The 15,189-nt window shown below is 37.5% G+C and overlaps 2 protein-coding genes, 1 long non-coding RNA gene and 1 other non-coding gene across 4 annotated transcripts; 2 read left to right on the top strand and 2 right to left on the bottom strand.

Moving 5' to 3' along the window:
- Positions 1-1,512: 1,512 nt before the first annotated feature.
- Positions 1,513-3,297, top strand: LOC133734335 (WUSCHEL-related homeobox 3-like). The gene is made up of 2 exons (XM_062161964.1): positions 1,513-2,102; positions 2,721-3,297. The coding sequence occupies exons 1-2, from the start codon at positions 1,662-1,664 to the stop codon at positions 3,027-3,029; spliced, it is 750 nt and encodes a 249-aa protein (XP_062017948.1). The 5' UTR covers positions 1,513-1,661; the 3' UTR covers positions 3,030-3,297.
- Positions 3,298-4,811: 1,514 nt separating this feature from the next.
- On the bottom strand, positions 4,812-6,216 carry LOC133732251 (uncharacterized). Its single transcript, XR_009856998.1, has 2 exons — positions 5,593-6,216; positions 4,812-5,465 (listed from the first exon to the last, which is right to left on the bottom strand). It is a non-coding gene; the product is annotated as an uncharacterized LOC133732251 (long non-coding RNA).
- A 1,109-nt stretch (positions 6,217-7,325) lies between these two features.
- On the top strand, positions 7,326-7,398 carry TRNAK-UUU (transfer RNA lysine (anticodon UUU)). The gene has a single exon. It is a non-coding gene; the product is annotated as a tRNA-Lys (tRNA).
- Positions 7,399-7,726: 328 nt separating this feature from the next.
- Positions 7,727-12,292, bottom strand: LOC133733035 (putative respiratory burst oxidase homolog protein H). The gene is given in 15 exon segments (XM_062160641.1): positions 7,727-7,970; positions 8,071-8,149; positions 8,247-8,375; positions 8,453-8,626; positions 8,711-8,873; positions 8,950-9,068; positions 9,275-9,377; positions 9,450-9,565; positions 9,639-9,734; positions 10,167-10,979; positions 11,281-11,394; positions 11,493-11,541; positions 11,620-11,709; positions 11,711-11,759; positions 11,834-12,292. Coding segments are annotated over 15 exon segments (2,514 nt in total). The 5' UTR covers positions 12,144-12,292; the 3' UTR covers positions 7,727-7,860.
- Between the last annotated feature and the right edge of the window lie 2,897 nt (positions 12,293-15,189).

Here is a 15,189-nt window from a genome sequence, read left to right as displayed (position 1 = left end):
AAGACTACAGTAGTGTTGAAACTGTCGGTTAATGGTTGATAGCTCAATCTGTCTGGAATGGATTCACATTATAATACACGAAAATTCTACCTTTGTAGGGGGCCGGGAGAAGTTCTTTTATTTGAGTTTGGTTTTTTTTTTTTTTTTTTTCCTAACTGATTTGATTCTTTCAAAATTAGAAAGTAAGATCGAATATTCTTGAATGATTCATGTTGGGTGTGTGCTGTTGATGGGCAAAGATTGCGAATGACATGATTGGCATTTGAAGCTCTCTTTGGGTAGATCTTATTAGCTAACTTTACTGTTAAACTTGCATTTCACCTGTAGAACTATTTGTTTACACGATATTCGTAATATATAAATCAAGATTTATCCTATTAAGTTTTACTACAGCAATGTGGTAAGTAAATACAATACACAACCCGAAGATCACTAGGCAGTTCAAAAAATCCCTTATATAGGTGCGTGAAGCTAATTATATATGTAGTCATTTTCCGGCCGGTTTATGAAAAACTGCATGTCGACTCACGTTATCGATCAGCCGAGCAATATAATTTTTGCACATTTTGTCTAAACTTCTTAATTAAGAACTTTCTAATCATGAAGCAGCGGATAACAACTTGAAACTAAAGTGAGAAAACTATGGCTTAGTCATGAACCGTTTTTTATTTATGATGCATGAAACTTCTCTTATTGCGATGGCAAAAAGATTGGTTTTTCCGAAAGTGTAGTAAGGGTGTTTTTTGTTAAACAGCAACAAGCGTGGCCCGTGGCCCACCATTGTACCGATATTGTCCCAACTTAACCACCCGATAGGTGTTGGGTTTTAATCACAAAAAGCCTCGGTACAATTGGGTGAGATCCACCCACTTATAAGTTATATTTTATTTGTCACTTTTCCAATGGGATATTTCCTCTCCAACATTTTTTAGGACTACCGGATCCAAACTTATGATCGGATGAGGGTGACTCTCAGTGACATTAGCCTTATACTACCCCTACTCCTCTAAATAAAACAAATGTGTAAGAAGAAATGAATTTTATAGCGGATATTTGTGTTGGTATTAGCCACATCAGTAAGATGATCGAGAAGCATAAACATTTTCATGAAGGATCCACTATTCCAAATGAGAGACTCTCTCCGGCTTCAATTTCAATCGTGTAATTAAGATCCAGTGATAGTTCAGTTTTCTTTTCTTTTTTATTTATTTATTTATTTTTTATATACAGTACCAGTGCGTGTTGTGATTCTAAACAATTTAGGTGTGTTCTATACAAGTATGAAGTATAAAACTTGTCCTTTTTGGTTCTGTGCATTAAGTAAAATTATTTGGTGATGATGACATAATCATTCAAGTACCTTACTCGGTTACACCCATACCCCCCTCTCAGTACTGAAACCTACACTTGAATGCCCCTCTCAGTGAACTGAAGCATCAGTATTGACAAGTCTGCAGCACCACTGCTACTATTTAATTTCTTTTAACCCCATACTATTTTCTGTTTGCACCCCTCTTTTTGTCTCTCCTCCCTCTCTATATCCACTGTTTCTTTCTCTCTCTCTGTCTACATATACCCTCCCTCTGCGTTCAAACCTCCTCCGATCCACTACAATTCCAATTGATCAAGTCATTCCAAAGGATTTGTTCAAATATTAATCAATGTCTCCTGCAGCTAATTTTTCTGCTTCTTTTTCTTCTTCTTCATCCTCAAGATGGTGCCCAACCCCAGAGCAACTGATGATCCTTGAAGAGATGTACAGGGCTGGAGTCAGAACTCCAAATGCTTCCCAAATCCAACAGATCACTGCCCAGCTCTCTTTCTATGGAAAGATTGAGGGCAAGAATGTGTTCTACTGGTTCCAAAACCACAAGGCAAGGGACAGACAAAAGCTTAGGAGGAAGCTTTGCAAGCAACTTCAACTTCAACAGCAACAAATCTATCATAATTATTACCATTGTCAACATCATCATCAACAGCAGCTAATGCTCAACCAGCAGAGCCTTCTAGGTTACCTTGATCAGTCCCCTCCTGCTTCTTCTGTTCTTCATCAGCCGCTTTGTTGTCATCATCATAACTTATCAGCTGGCTTTCTTCCTCAGGTACTATATATATATAGGTATATAATGTCTCTAGCTCTGAATTGATGTTTATGCAAAAAAAAAAAAATCTTGTCACATTCCATCAAGTCGATAGATCGATTCTAGTCATTGACGAATATTGTGAGAGAAAAGTTGTGTGTCTGTACACACACACACACACACAAGAATCTATCATTTCATATGCTTTATTTTTCTATAGCTTTTACAAATTGATGAGCTATTCTTTATATTAGAGGGAAGAGAAAATATTCTTGTGTGTGTGTTGTGTGTACACAAGAATCTATTTCATATGCTTTATTTTTCTATAACTTTTACAAATTGATGAGATATTCTATGTATTAGAGGGAAGAGACTTCATAATTATTGGGTACATTTGAATACTGTTTCAGCTTAATTCCTAGAGTTGCTAAATTAGTACTAGGCAGTAAATCTATCGTATGAGACAAAAATAGAAATATGGAAAAAGATACTACTGGAAAGGGTAAAACTGTTGTTTTCTATTCTATTCCGGTGTGCTTTTTAAAGCATGTTTCTGGAACATGTAACTTCTTTAAACACCAAGTTTGTGATGAAATTAGGGTTTTCAGTTTGGTATAAATTCTGTTTTGCCATGTATAGGTGGGAGTTGAAGATGCATTGATGAACTACACGCGCAAGGTCCATGAAATCCCAGCAGCAGCAGCATCAGAGAGATTGGAGATGGAGAAGTCGGTGCTGAACATGTATGGCCATGATTGGATGATGACGACGAAGAAGACGATGGATGTGGGCCCACCCTCATCACCTGCATGTTGTACCAGATCAGCTGCTGCTGCTACTCCTAGACCCCTTAAAACACTCCAACTCTTCCCCATCAAGTCCCCTAATCTCAGAGCTGAAGATCATGAAGAAGAAGAATCTACATCTACACCATCCAACCCGGCCTAGAAACTATAATTAAGTAAACCTAGCCAACTGCCTAATGCATGCATGTGTCTCTCTGATCTCTCATGTTCAGTATTGAGCTGCAGAGATCCTATAACTAGACTTAAAATCTGTGTCTGTGACGACTTGTATTAGTTTCTTGGTCTGTGTGTTGTGTTTTCTTGAGGTGTACGATGTGAAAGATCTGAATTGTCTAGTGAGTTAAAAAGAATCCTTTAGCCTAGTTGCTATCATGAACCTATTTAACCTAATCTCACCAACTATATATTGTCTAGTGAGTTAAAAAGCATCCTTTAGCCTAGTGGCTATCATCAGTATCATGAACCTATTTAACCTAAACTCACCAACTATTACTGCAACTTCTGCATTGCAATGTATATTATTGCTGAGAAATATTGGGTTTTAATTAAAATGGGTGTTGGTTATTTATTTATTATTTTTCTTTGGTTTTAAACTTTTAATTCTCAGACCAAAAAAAAAAAATTAATTCTTATATTGTTTGTCTGTTATGTAGCTTAAAGCTGCCATATTGCGAAGGCCGTGCAGTAAGTACTTGACGGACATGTAAATATGTAGTCACGTAGAAGTCAGCTTTTTAGTATTTACTTGGGTCTTGGACCTTTCGAACAAGCCAATGCATGCGGGCAATATAATTCAGCACATTGCCACATTCCGTCTACTGTTTCGTTTAAGATACATAAACATTTCCCAAGTTTGTTTAAATAGGCGAAATTGGGACACATGAGTTGAGAATGCATCTATGGAACTGATCGGAATTTTGTCGAGAGCGGCAAGAAAAGTGTTTTTCTAGAAAACAAATACTTAACTCAATGTAGAGATTTGCTTTTCTGGCTAAACATGAATCAAAGTGTCACAAGGAAGAAGATGGACAAAAATTGGAGTTGCTTAAATAACGTCACCTTAATTTAGGAGGAAAATTTCACAAACAGTACACAAAATAAAGACCACTAATAATTATTATACATAAAGTTCCAAATCAAACATTTCGGTACATGAAATCTGAAACTCGACCCACTATCAGTACACGACGTCAATGACGCCGTTAATTTGACACCAAAATGTCCATTATGCCCTCAATTCTTTTTTTTTTTTAATAATTTTTTTTTCTGTTTTTTTTTTCCTTCGTTTTTATCTCTTTCTTCTTCCTTCTTCCGGCTCCACGAAACCCACCTCTGTTTTCATGTGAGAAGAAGCCCGAGCTCACCCACTCCAGCATCCTTGTAATTGCTGCTTTAATTAGCAGGGCACAGGGTCGTGGCAATAACACTGTTCTTTAAGAAGATCAAGTTGATTCAGCACCTCTTCGCAAGTTCCGGAGCGGTGACCTCTTTTAGTGCACTATGTATTACAATACTTGTTAGCTCTGTCCCATTTATAGTGGAAAAAAAAAAAACAAAACACCGGTAGCGCACTCCTGGCTAGTATGAACCCAAGTCAAACAGGGTCTATCTGCAACACCAAAACGAATCAATTCTGATGTCGAGAAGACCAAGAAGAGTGCTAAGAAGAAACCAAATGCCCTCGACTCCATGGCTCCCCTCTACACAATGTAATGGATCTTCTTCTTCTTTTTCCTCTCCCTCTATAGTATGTAGCATCATCAACACAATCACTATTTATACGATATTTTAGTGGGGCACAATTGAAATGAATGCAGTCATAAACAAGCTTTTATTTAGGACATAACTTCATAATACAAAACGTAAAAGTTTAAAATTGATAACAACACATGCAGTAAATATGTCATCATCCTGGTGGAAGACCGAAACAAAAACATCAATTTATCCATAAAAATTCAGATGAGACAGTAATGGTTCTCTCTTCTTGAATGTGAATGTATTCAACTACAAAAATGGGCAATATTGCTAACACCCCTGTAAATGAATTCACAATACCAGTCATATGAATCAACTACAAATCTTAGTTCGACTGTATCTGTGTAATACCATTGAATGGAGCTGGAAGAATTTTATGTTCCTTAAAACTGAACTTGGCAAGTGATTGAAGCCTCGACAAAAGAGATGGCACTCCTTGTGTACCATTATATCTTGGTTAAGATGGTCAAAAGACTCAAAACGCACTACTCTGACATACTCTGTAACAAAACAAAAACTAGCAAGGATTTTGATCTTTTGAGTTTGTAAAACTTTTACCAAAAATTCGTAATCTCTCCAAAGCATTTTGGATTTTCTCTGAAATTGCACTGTAAAGACATCTCTGTGTTGCCTCATCCAAAGCACCTGGGCAAAGGCTTGGCCATCCTAAAGAAGGATGTGACATTTTAGGAGACAGAGAGGTAGCCACCTGCCTCATTTTAGGTATGTCAAATTCCATTGGCTCACCAACAATTATCTTAATTTCCTTATTGAGCAATGGAAAGGGAGGCCTTTTACCACGAGAAGATTTGTCAGGCATCACCTGAAAATTTAAGCAGAAATGAGCGAAGTTGAACAAAATTAACCACAAAAGATTCATCATTACATACTTATGACATTAGACAATACATTCAGAAAAGACTAAAGTTAAAACTGTGGACAGAACACACCCTGCATTATAGTTTGGTAAAGCTAGGCCATTTGAAGTCCTGTGTCTATATAATTCTGCAAGACTTCAGAGGGCTAGACATGCACTTGTAAAGAAAGAGCATAGATGAACGATCAGGACGTCTTCTCTGTCCCTCCGTCGCCGCAATTGTCACCGAACCACCCTCCAATCACCGACCCACCCTCGGGGATTTGAGGTGAGTTTCTGGGTTTTGAATCAAGAGATGAGTTTGATTGTTTGAGGCTTTGAGTCACCCAACTCCACCAAATCGACTCACCCCAATTCAGCCTCATCCCTAAAATGAATTGGGCTTTCGCCGCTTTGGCTTAATTTTGAGGGAAATTTGGAGATTGGGGATTGAGATTTCTTAGCCGTGTTGGGTTGGAAGATGGAGAAGGGAAGCTGCTTTTCCCTTTTTTGAGAACCAAGAAGAGAGAGAGAGAGAGAGAGAGAGAGAGAGAGAGAGAGAGAGAGATCTGAGGAAGGAGGAATCGAATAGATGAAGAAAAATCAGAAAGAAAGAAAGGAAAACTGAAGAACAGATGTGGGTTTCGAAGTGGGTGAGCTCGGGCTTCTTCTCACATGAAGAACAGAGGTGGGTTTCGTGGAGCCGGAAGAAGGAAGAAGAAAGAGAGAGATAAAAACGAAGGAAAAAAAAACTTAAAAAAGAACAGACAAAAAAATTATTAAAAAAAAAAAACTGAGGGCATAATAGACATTTTGGTGTCAAATTAACGGCGTCATTGACGTCGTGTACTGATAGTAGGTCGAATTTCAGATTTCGTGTACCGAAATGCTTGGTTTGGAACTTTATGTATAAGAATTATTAGTGGACTTTACTTGGTGTACTGTTTGCGAAATTTTCCCTAATTTAGGCAAATTGCTTTTATTTTTCTTTCATTGTTGGGTTCTTCCCCAAATTGAAATTGCTTAGGTGTTTCAATCTGCCTTCCCACATGACCCAAGGTGAAAGAATCCAAGTTTTGATTCTTATTTGAAGTTGGAGTTAAAACTTATGTACTTTGTAATCCTTATATATATGGCTTCTATTATAAATGAATACACACAACTATGCTCCCAATTCTCTCTACATTCCAATTTCCTTAAACATTGCTTAAATAACGTCACCTTAATTCAGGCAAATTGCTTATATTTTTCATTCATTGTTGGGTTCTTCCCCAAATTGAAATTGCTTAGGTGTTTCAATCTGCCTTCCCATATGACCCAAGGTGAAAGAATCCAAGTTTTGATTCTGATTTGAAGTTGGAGTTAAAACTTAAGATTATGTACTTTGTAATCCTTATATATATGGCTTCTATTATAAATGAATACACACAACTATGCTCCCAATTCTCTCTACATTCCAATTTCCTTAAACATTGCTTAAATAACGTCACCTTAATTCAGGCAAATTGCTTATATTTTTCATTCATTGTTGGGTTCTTCCCCAAATTGAAATTGCCTAGGTTTTTCAATCTGCCTTCCCATATGAAAGGTGAAAGAATCCAAGTTTTGATTCTTATTTGAAGTTCAAGTTAAAGCTTTCGCTTTGATTTTAAGTCTCTTCTCTTCTTTAATGTGAGTAGCTATGCCTCTCGTCATCCATGCTTTATTAAAGTTTTGAAATACATAGGAGTGTCTTTTGGATGAACCAAGCATAGTCTCGATCGCTTACCATGTGAAAATCTTAACACCTTATTTATATAAAAGCCATTGCAATAGTGGCTAATCACAGCCGTCTTAGCTCAGCTGGTAGAGCGCGTGGCTTTTAACCACGTGGTCGTGGGTTCGATTCCCACAGACGGCGTTGCTGGGAAAACCGTCTTTAGCTTCCTTCTTTTTAATTTTCACACTATACATCTCAAACCAGAACCATTTGACCTTTCATGATAACCACGATGAAGACAATGGGAGATTACTGAGAACAGGTAAATCCGTTAAATCTTTTTTGTGATGAGATGTTTCTTGATTGTTTGGAAGGAGATTCTTCTCTTTTCGTATTATGCGATTGAGATATTTATGTGTGTGACGATTTAACTCTTTGTATTATCATAATTTTAAACTTCTAAAAAATGAAACAACAATATGCATCAAACAAATTAATTCTCAAAATTAAAACACCTTGGGAGTTATAGTCAACTTTAATTTGTTCTCACTTTCTCTATTATTGTATGTATACACTTTCTTACTGCTTCAAAGTACAATATTTAAGTTCAAGGGGAGAGGAGTGAGGTTCTACATATACATGTCCTGTAGTGTGGTAGCTATTCTAGAAATTCTCCTTGTGGAACTGGAATCGGGTTGATGAATTTAAGCTAAATTCTAGGCAGAGCTCCTTTAGTGTTTTAATCAGTGTTGGACTTCCACAATAGAAGACGCCTGCAACAAAGAGAAGAAACAAAACCATCTTATGCTCAAAGTGCAGAAAACTTTGTAGCTTGAAGGGTTCACTATTCATCATAATTAGTAGGCTTACTACCTATTCGAGACGATTGATGAGCTGCAGCCAAGTCCGAAAACACCTTTCTCCAATTAGGTCTTGAAAAATGTGTCCTTATCTGTCATAATTACAGTAAAAATGAGATATAGCTAGAATTAGTGTTAATAGTCCATCAACAATTCTTTGTGTATATGGTAATTCTGGGTAGTGAATACCCGACTTTCTGAGACAACATCGACCCCATTCTTAGCATGTTGCAGTTTCTGTACCATGGTAATAAGCGCAGACCGTGCATCTCCTTCTTCGTAGACGCTTGTCAAGTAGGTGTGCATTTCTATCACTTGCTGCAACAATCATCGACTCACATTAGTGGATTATTAGTAGTGATGGTTCCTGTTAAAGATGGCACTTTGAAACTCACATGGTTGTCATACTCTGCAATATCATCCATGACGCCTTTAAACCATTCAAAGGAACCTTGTTCCCTTGTTAACCAATAAAAGTAGGCCCTTTCTGGAGTCCTTGTATTCGTTTCAAGTTGGTGGGTGCTTAGCACAGTTTCTAAGCTTCTTTCTTCACTGCCATGTGCTGACTCCTGCATAAGTTAACTAATCTGAAGTGTTAGTTACGATTTGCATCACATTTTCTATAAATTTAAGTCTTTTTCTTCTCAACTTACAGGCCTTTGACCATATCTATAGCTTATACGGTTTATGATATCTTTTGCGATGCTGATGAAAGGAGTTGCTCCAATTCCAAGACCAATGAGCAATAAGATGTCATACTTGGTGTAATTCTGAGCAGGGGCTCCAAAGGGTCCCTTTACTACAATCTTCGGATATCTGTCACAAGAAGTAGGAGTTACCAATATGTGATTCCATAGTGAACTCACTTTAGTGCAGCTAAAAGTCTGCTCACACTGGTTGTTCATGATCGTAGTTTCCTTCAAGTTCGTGCTTTTTTGATTTCACTCTAGTTTCTGTTCTAATAAGGGTTCCCTTTCTAGTAGTCTGAGTACATTGAAGCTGACTGCTGACCTGCATATGTTAAATGAAAGGATCTATAGAAGAGAAAACAATATGGGTAGAACAAACAAATTCAAATGAAAAGATCTATGGCCTAAATGTAACAGTAGGAAAAGAGAAAAAAAAATTATGATTTAGTTGATATGATCTACAGTCTAAGAAAATGTAACATTGGAACAAAAGTAAAATAGACTAGATAATATATACAATTGTACTACCTCAGAGAAGATGTTTCTGAGCTCTGTAGTCCAGTCTCCCAGAGCTCGGATGTGGACACTCAAGTAATCATCTCCCGGGGCAGAAGTGATGGTGAAAGGATGCCTGTATTGAATGAAGTGCTTTGAGTATCATATTTTAGTTTCTGATCATGTCAAGAACTACGTGATATATTACCATTCGAAATTTGATAGATCAGGACACTTGAGAAACATGTACATTCCACTTTCGTACTTGAATCCTGTAGGTTTGCTCAAGTACAGTGCGAGAACATTTCCTGTATAAGTTATCGCCTGAAATGTTCCAGGAACTTGTGATGAACTTTCTATATATTCTAGTGAATTGGTAAAAGTTTCTGGTGCTGACCTTAATGACAGAGACAGGGTGTGAATATTCTTGAAGAAGTGTGACCAAACGTTCAGTTGCATACAATAATACTGGAACTGATACATACATCCATGTCTGCAAAAAAAAATTATAGTTCAGAATGTTTCAGCATTGCTTTTGCTTTACAGACTGTCATAAAATACGAAACCAGATGATTCTAGGACTGATTAGAAGGTGCTTGCAGATGCAGTTGAATCGGTGTTTGCAAAAATTCTGTACAACACCTACAGAGGTGCTTAGGATTTTTCAGTTGGAACAAACACCATCAGACGTATTTGAATAAAAAAATAACCAATATATTCTTGAAGCCAAAGTGATAAAATAAGATTTGTGGAAATGCACTTGTTACTGTCTTGTGTGCATATGACAATGTAGAAAGCATCATACATTATATAACTCAATAAAGCTTCTTAGATAATGTGACTAAATTCACAAAACTATGCACAATCGCAGTTAGTGATTCTATTTGGTCAAAGGAAGTCAAGCTCAATGAAGTAGTTTACATACCGTCTTCTTGTACCATTGATCCTGAAATATTAAGAAAAAACCGTGTATGATGAAGAGCATATATGCCAATCCCAGCATTTGGTGTGAATACCAGAAGGAATTAAACCCTATCCAATTCTTGAGAGGCCCCGGTAAGTTGATGGCACTTTTCCTGAGTGAGTTTAGTGCGAGAGTGAAGGAAAATGCCATTATAACAATTATGATAATCCCAGTTATGCCTGGAGTAGTTGTAACCAGATCCATGTAACTTGGCTGCACAGAATTGAAATAACGCCCGGCAATGTCCAAGAACTGACCCCTTGGACATGAAATCAATCTTGGAAAATCGCAAGTTAGATGCATGATTCCATGTATACCAGTCCCGATTGTTATCCCCAATGCAATCAACTTATGGAAATTGATATTGTCATCAAAAGGGATCAAGTTACTTAAAAATGTTGATCTAAGGACTGTAAGAGTTCCCCTACAAACTGGAATGAGAATGAGAGCCATGTTGAACTTGAGGGTCTCAGCAGAACCCTTTGCAAAGCAGAGGCATCGACCCATGATTTTGAATAACGGATTTTTCTGGTACTGGCGGTATTTCCAAGCAAAGAGGCCCACGTTAACTGCTAACCACAACGAAATAACCCATATTTTCCTCCAGTTTTCATAGACATGTTCTATGGTAGTAGATACGAATTTGCTCATAGGATTCCTGTATCTTCTGGGAATCATGGCTCTTGCGAGAGTTTGGGTTTTCTTGCAAAGTTTTGGTTTTACTTCGGTCTCAGCCATTGCCATTTCCCTAAGTAGAGTTTCTAACTGCCACATCTGGAGAAATAGAATACAAGTATTAGGCAACCATTATACCTAAAAGCTTTAGCTGATAGGAAATCAGCAAAAAGCTAATAGTGCAACCCCACCTTGCACCTTTCGAACTAATTACAAAGAAGTGGGGAATCTTGATTGAAATTTTCTACCTGTGATAGAAAGGTATATCAACTACAACTAGATGGTAAAACCTTGAACTGATAGTGAAGGCTAGGGACTGACAATGTATATCAAGCTGACGATAAGAAGATGACGAATTGAAGGAAATAGCTAGCTATAGAGCTGTGAACATAGTATTCACCTCTATATATCCGAGGTGGTCAGGATCAAGCTCTTCCATGATCAAAGCTGCATATGATGCTGCTTGCTGTTTAAGATTTGCCAACTTGTTCGTGGAGGCACTCAAAACTATAACCTTTTCAGTAAGAAGTTTTAGAAATCTGATTTCGTAAACGTAGAAGAAAAAAAGATATAGGAAGAGAAAACATGTACGTATTGAGTCTCATTTCTTACCTCCGTCACCTCCTCCTCCGACAGCTTCCCGTCACCGTTCTTGTCACACCTAACAAAATCATCAGCCTCGCTCATTCTAGTTTGTGCTTCAAGCATGTTAAATCAAGGAACAATAGCTTTGCCTTACATGTCAAAGAATATCTGAAGCCGGGCTTCGGAGTCTTCATTAGTCAAGTCTTCCCAAAACAATCTGAATTCTTCACAAGTAATCCCATCGTTTATCAAACAGTTGGCCTGCAAAGTCCTTCGATTCTCGTCCACCCATTCCTACGAAACAAAAGCGTCTACATCCTCATATACATTGTGTTCCATTTCAAGTACTTATAACGTGTATAACTTACCAATGCAGGTCCCAAAGTTGTCCCTACTGAGCCTATTATCAACTGCATATTGATTAAAGCGCTTCTCCATAGGCTTCCATGCATCTGATTCCTTCCCTTTGATATTAAGAAAATGTAGGCTCCTAATCCTTCCCATGCCACCACGAACATTTCCCTGAAACGCATTTCTCCTCCTGACACTGCTATTGGTCCTTTTCAATGCAGTGTCATTGGAATTATTTAGAGGCACCTCAACCATGGGATCAGTTTCGATGTTTTGAAGCCCCCATTTTGATGGGTCCTCCTTACCTTCATTTTCTGAGATGTTCATTGACACCAGGAAAAATTTAGCCTAACTCACATGTGATTGAAGATTGAAGAATGAAGATCTGGGAAGAAAGGAAAAGAACGACAAAGAAACTGCAGGTGGGGTTGTGGAGAGAAACCAAAGTTGAAATGGTCACAAGGGTTTGCAAAGGAGGGAAGAGCAACTGAAGGTCCAGTTAATTTAGCCATCTTATCTAATAATAGGAAACAGAACAAATTCACACAAGGATCTATTTAACAGTGTCTTATGCAATACCGCATCAAAAAAAAAAAAAAAAAAGTCTCATGCAATACCTTCATGGCGGTCCATTTCAACCTCTTCTGTTAAGGTGTAGTGATAGAGCTTATTGAGGCACCGGTTATATCGGGCATCATATTCTTGCGGTGACAATGAACGAGGTTTGGGGTGCAGTAATCTCGCTCAGATTGCAGTATGGGATAACAATACAGGGGGAGGTTCGCGAACAACCAATTACACTTTGCACCCCCTTCTTTAGGAGATATTAGAAAGAAAGAGCTGAGTCGTTGGATTTACAACCCATGAAATAGTAAAAGCGAAATGGAAAGAATTAAGTAAGAAAAAAAACTGATTTTATGTGTAGACGAGAAAACTCTTTCAAATTCGATAGACCTTCTAGTGAGATATAACTAATGATTGATCCAACAGCATGTTGCCATGTTGTACGTATAGATGTTGTATCAAGTAACACAATGCTTTGTTACTCGTATTATTTTTTGCAATTTATGTTAGGTGTTTCAGTGGTTCATTTATGGTTGTGTTGCTTGTTAGCAACTCTTTATGATATCGTTATTTAGAATTACCATGTATACATCTTGAATTTTTTAAGGGGAATGAAATTCACACTGCTCATTTTACAATCCATACTCCATATTTCATACTTTAGTATCTCAACATCACATTTTTACAATCTATAATATAAAAAGACAAAATTTATAGCATCTTTAGTAGACTCTCTATTTTGACTCTTTAGCTATTCTGGAGAGCATGTTTAATTTTTTATCTATTTTAGCAACTGCATCAGAGTCCTAATTGACTCTCCATTATAACTTTTAACTATCTCACTTTTAAGTATAAAGAGATCGATCTTGCTCTCTATAATTTTTGTTAATTTAAAACATTTCTTTTCAGTTATATTATGTAATTTATAAATACATTTAAACTATTTAATCTTTATTAAAAAATAATATAAATTCAAAACAAGAGCTGATACAGACATAAGGAAAATACTTATACCTAAACCGGCTTGGACATGTGTGTCCAAACTCTCGTATATATTATAAATTTTTATGTGCTATATATTTTATGTATTATTATTAATTATTAATTTTTTATTGGTTATTTCTTTTATATATTAATTATTAATTTTTTATGGGTTATTAATTTTTTATGTGAAGTTGGTTATAATTTTTGTAGTTTTTTTTCTCGGGTAAATGGAAAACAACCTCAATGTTGGAATAGTACATACGCTGGTACACAAACTACACTAAATAACATTAAAGCATAAGAGACTAGCACTAACAAAAGAAACTTTGCCCTGTTACTAAACGTGCACCGAGTATGAAATTGTGGAATGCACGTTGAGCAACATTTCTAAGAAGACTCATAGAAGATCTTTAGCTAAGATGGACTAGGTCACGGACCAAACTCTAAACAAGCACCATCTCATTTCCTTTAGGATCGATTGGGATCGTTATTAAGATAGCTGAAAGTAAGCACTCCCATCTTCTTCTTTTTCTCTACTGCCTTCTATCTGTTATAAGTTTTGTAATGATTGAAAAAGCACTAGTTCCAATAGAGCTTTGGCAAATAATTTTAAGGATAAAAGGAACAATTATAAAACCTAAAAAATGAAAACTCTTGAGAGCGAAAGCTCTCGCTGAAGACAAACGACATTGATGGGAGCCTTCAGTGTCTCCCCACCAACGGCGACTTTTGCCACTGCACCTACTGATTTCAAGCCGAGTTTTCTCTGATTCGGGGATTGTTTGTGGCTATGGTTGATGGTCACAATTGGGCTGGGGGGCTTCTGGCCACGGCCTAGACGTGGCCGTCTCCGGCATCAATCTCTAAGCGGCAGTTGGCTCATGCTTTAGTGGCTGCGCTGGGTTGCGACGGTACCAAATTTACTGCTTGCAGTGGCAACGAATAGGGAGATTGGTGGTTATGGCTGGGTGTTCAGATCTATTTGGGCATGCATGGCTGTTAGCGCTGGGACTGATAGAGGCTTTCCAAGGAGGCAGCGGTCTCTGATTTGGTGGCTGGGATGGAGGCAGACGCCGTCTGACGGTGGGGGGCTGCTGAGTTTGGGTGCCCTACTGTGGATGTACAGATCAATCTGGGTTTCCCAGATTTTGGGCTGCTATAGGGTCCATGTCACTCTTTTGGCCCATTTTCACCATTTCGTGGGTCAGACCTTTCCATGGGTCTGGATTTGGGACCCAAGAGACTTTCTATCGGGTTTTTTTGCTCAATTGTGCTATTTTTGTTCCTCTAGGTGTGCTGCTTTTACTTTCAGGTGGAATGCTAATTTCTAAATTCTACAAGGAGTTTTAGTATAATCACATTGTGAGTACCACAATTGAGTGCCTTGGCTTCTTTATACTGAGACGAGTTTAGTTTTGATTGGTCTACCGATTCTTTGCATGCCTGGATTGCAGATTCTAATGGTTGGGTCTACAAATCTCAAGGTCGTAACAATAGTTCTATTGTTGGTAATTATCTTGAGGAGGCTGACGATTTACCTTCAGTTTTTGTTAGTTTCTATAGAAAAGTTTTAGAGCAATATTATAATGTACAAGGACAATTAGTTGGTGTAGTACACCTTTTACAAGTGTGGACGAAGTGAGAAATAGTCAAACAGCTCTCTTTCTAGTACATTTTCTTTTGGTAAAGTTTAAAGTTGACGCTCCTCTCTGCTACATGTGTACTCACTACTCACTACTCACTACTCACTACTCAGAGAAGAAAAAAAACCAATGCGGGGTCCACATGTAACGCTCGGAAAAGTCGTTGTTCCAAAAATCCAAAG

This window comes from Rosa rugosa, chromosome 2 (genome assembly GCF_958449725.1).
Source record: "Rosa rugosa chromosome 2, drRosRugo1.1, whole genome shotgun sequence".
NCBI lineage: Eukaryota > Viridiplantae > Streptophyta > Magnoliopsida > Rosales > Rosaceae > Rosa > Rosa rugosa.
Note: the sequence above shows the minus strand (reverse complement) of the source record. Positions and strands in the feature narration are given on the sequence as shown.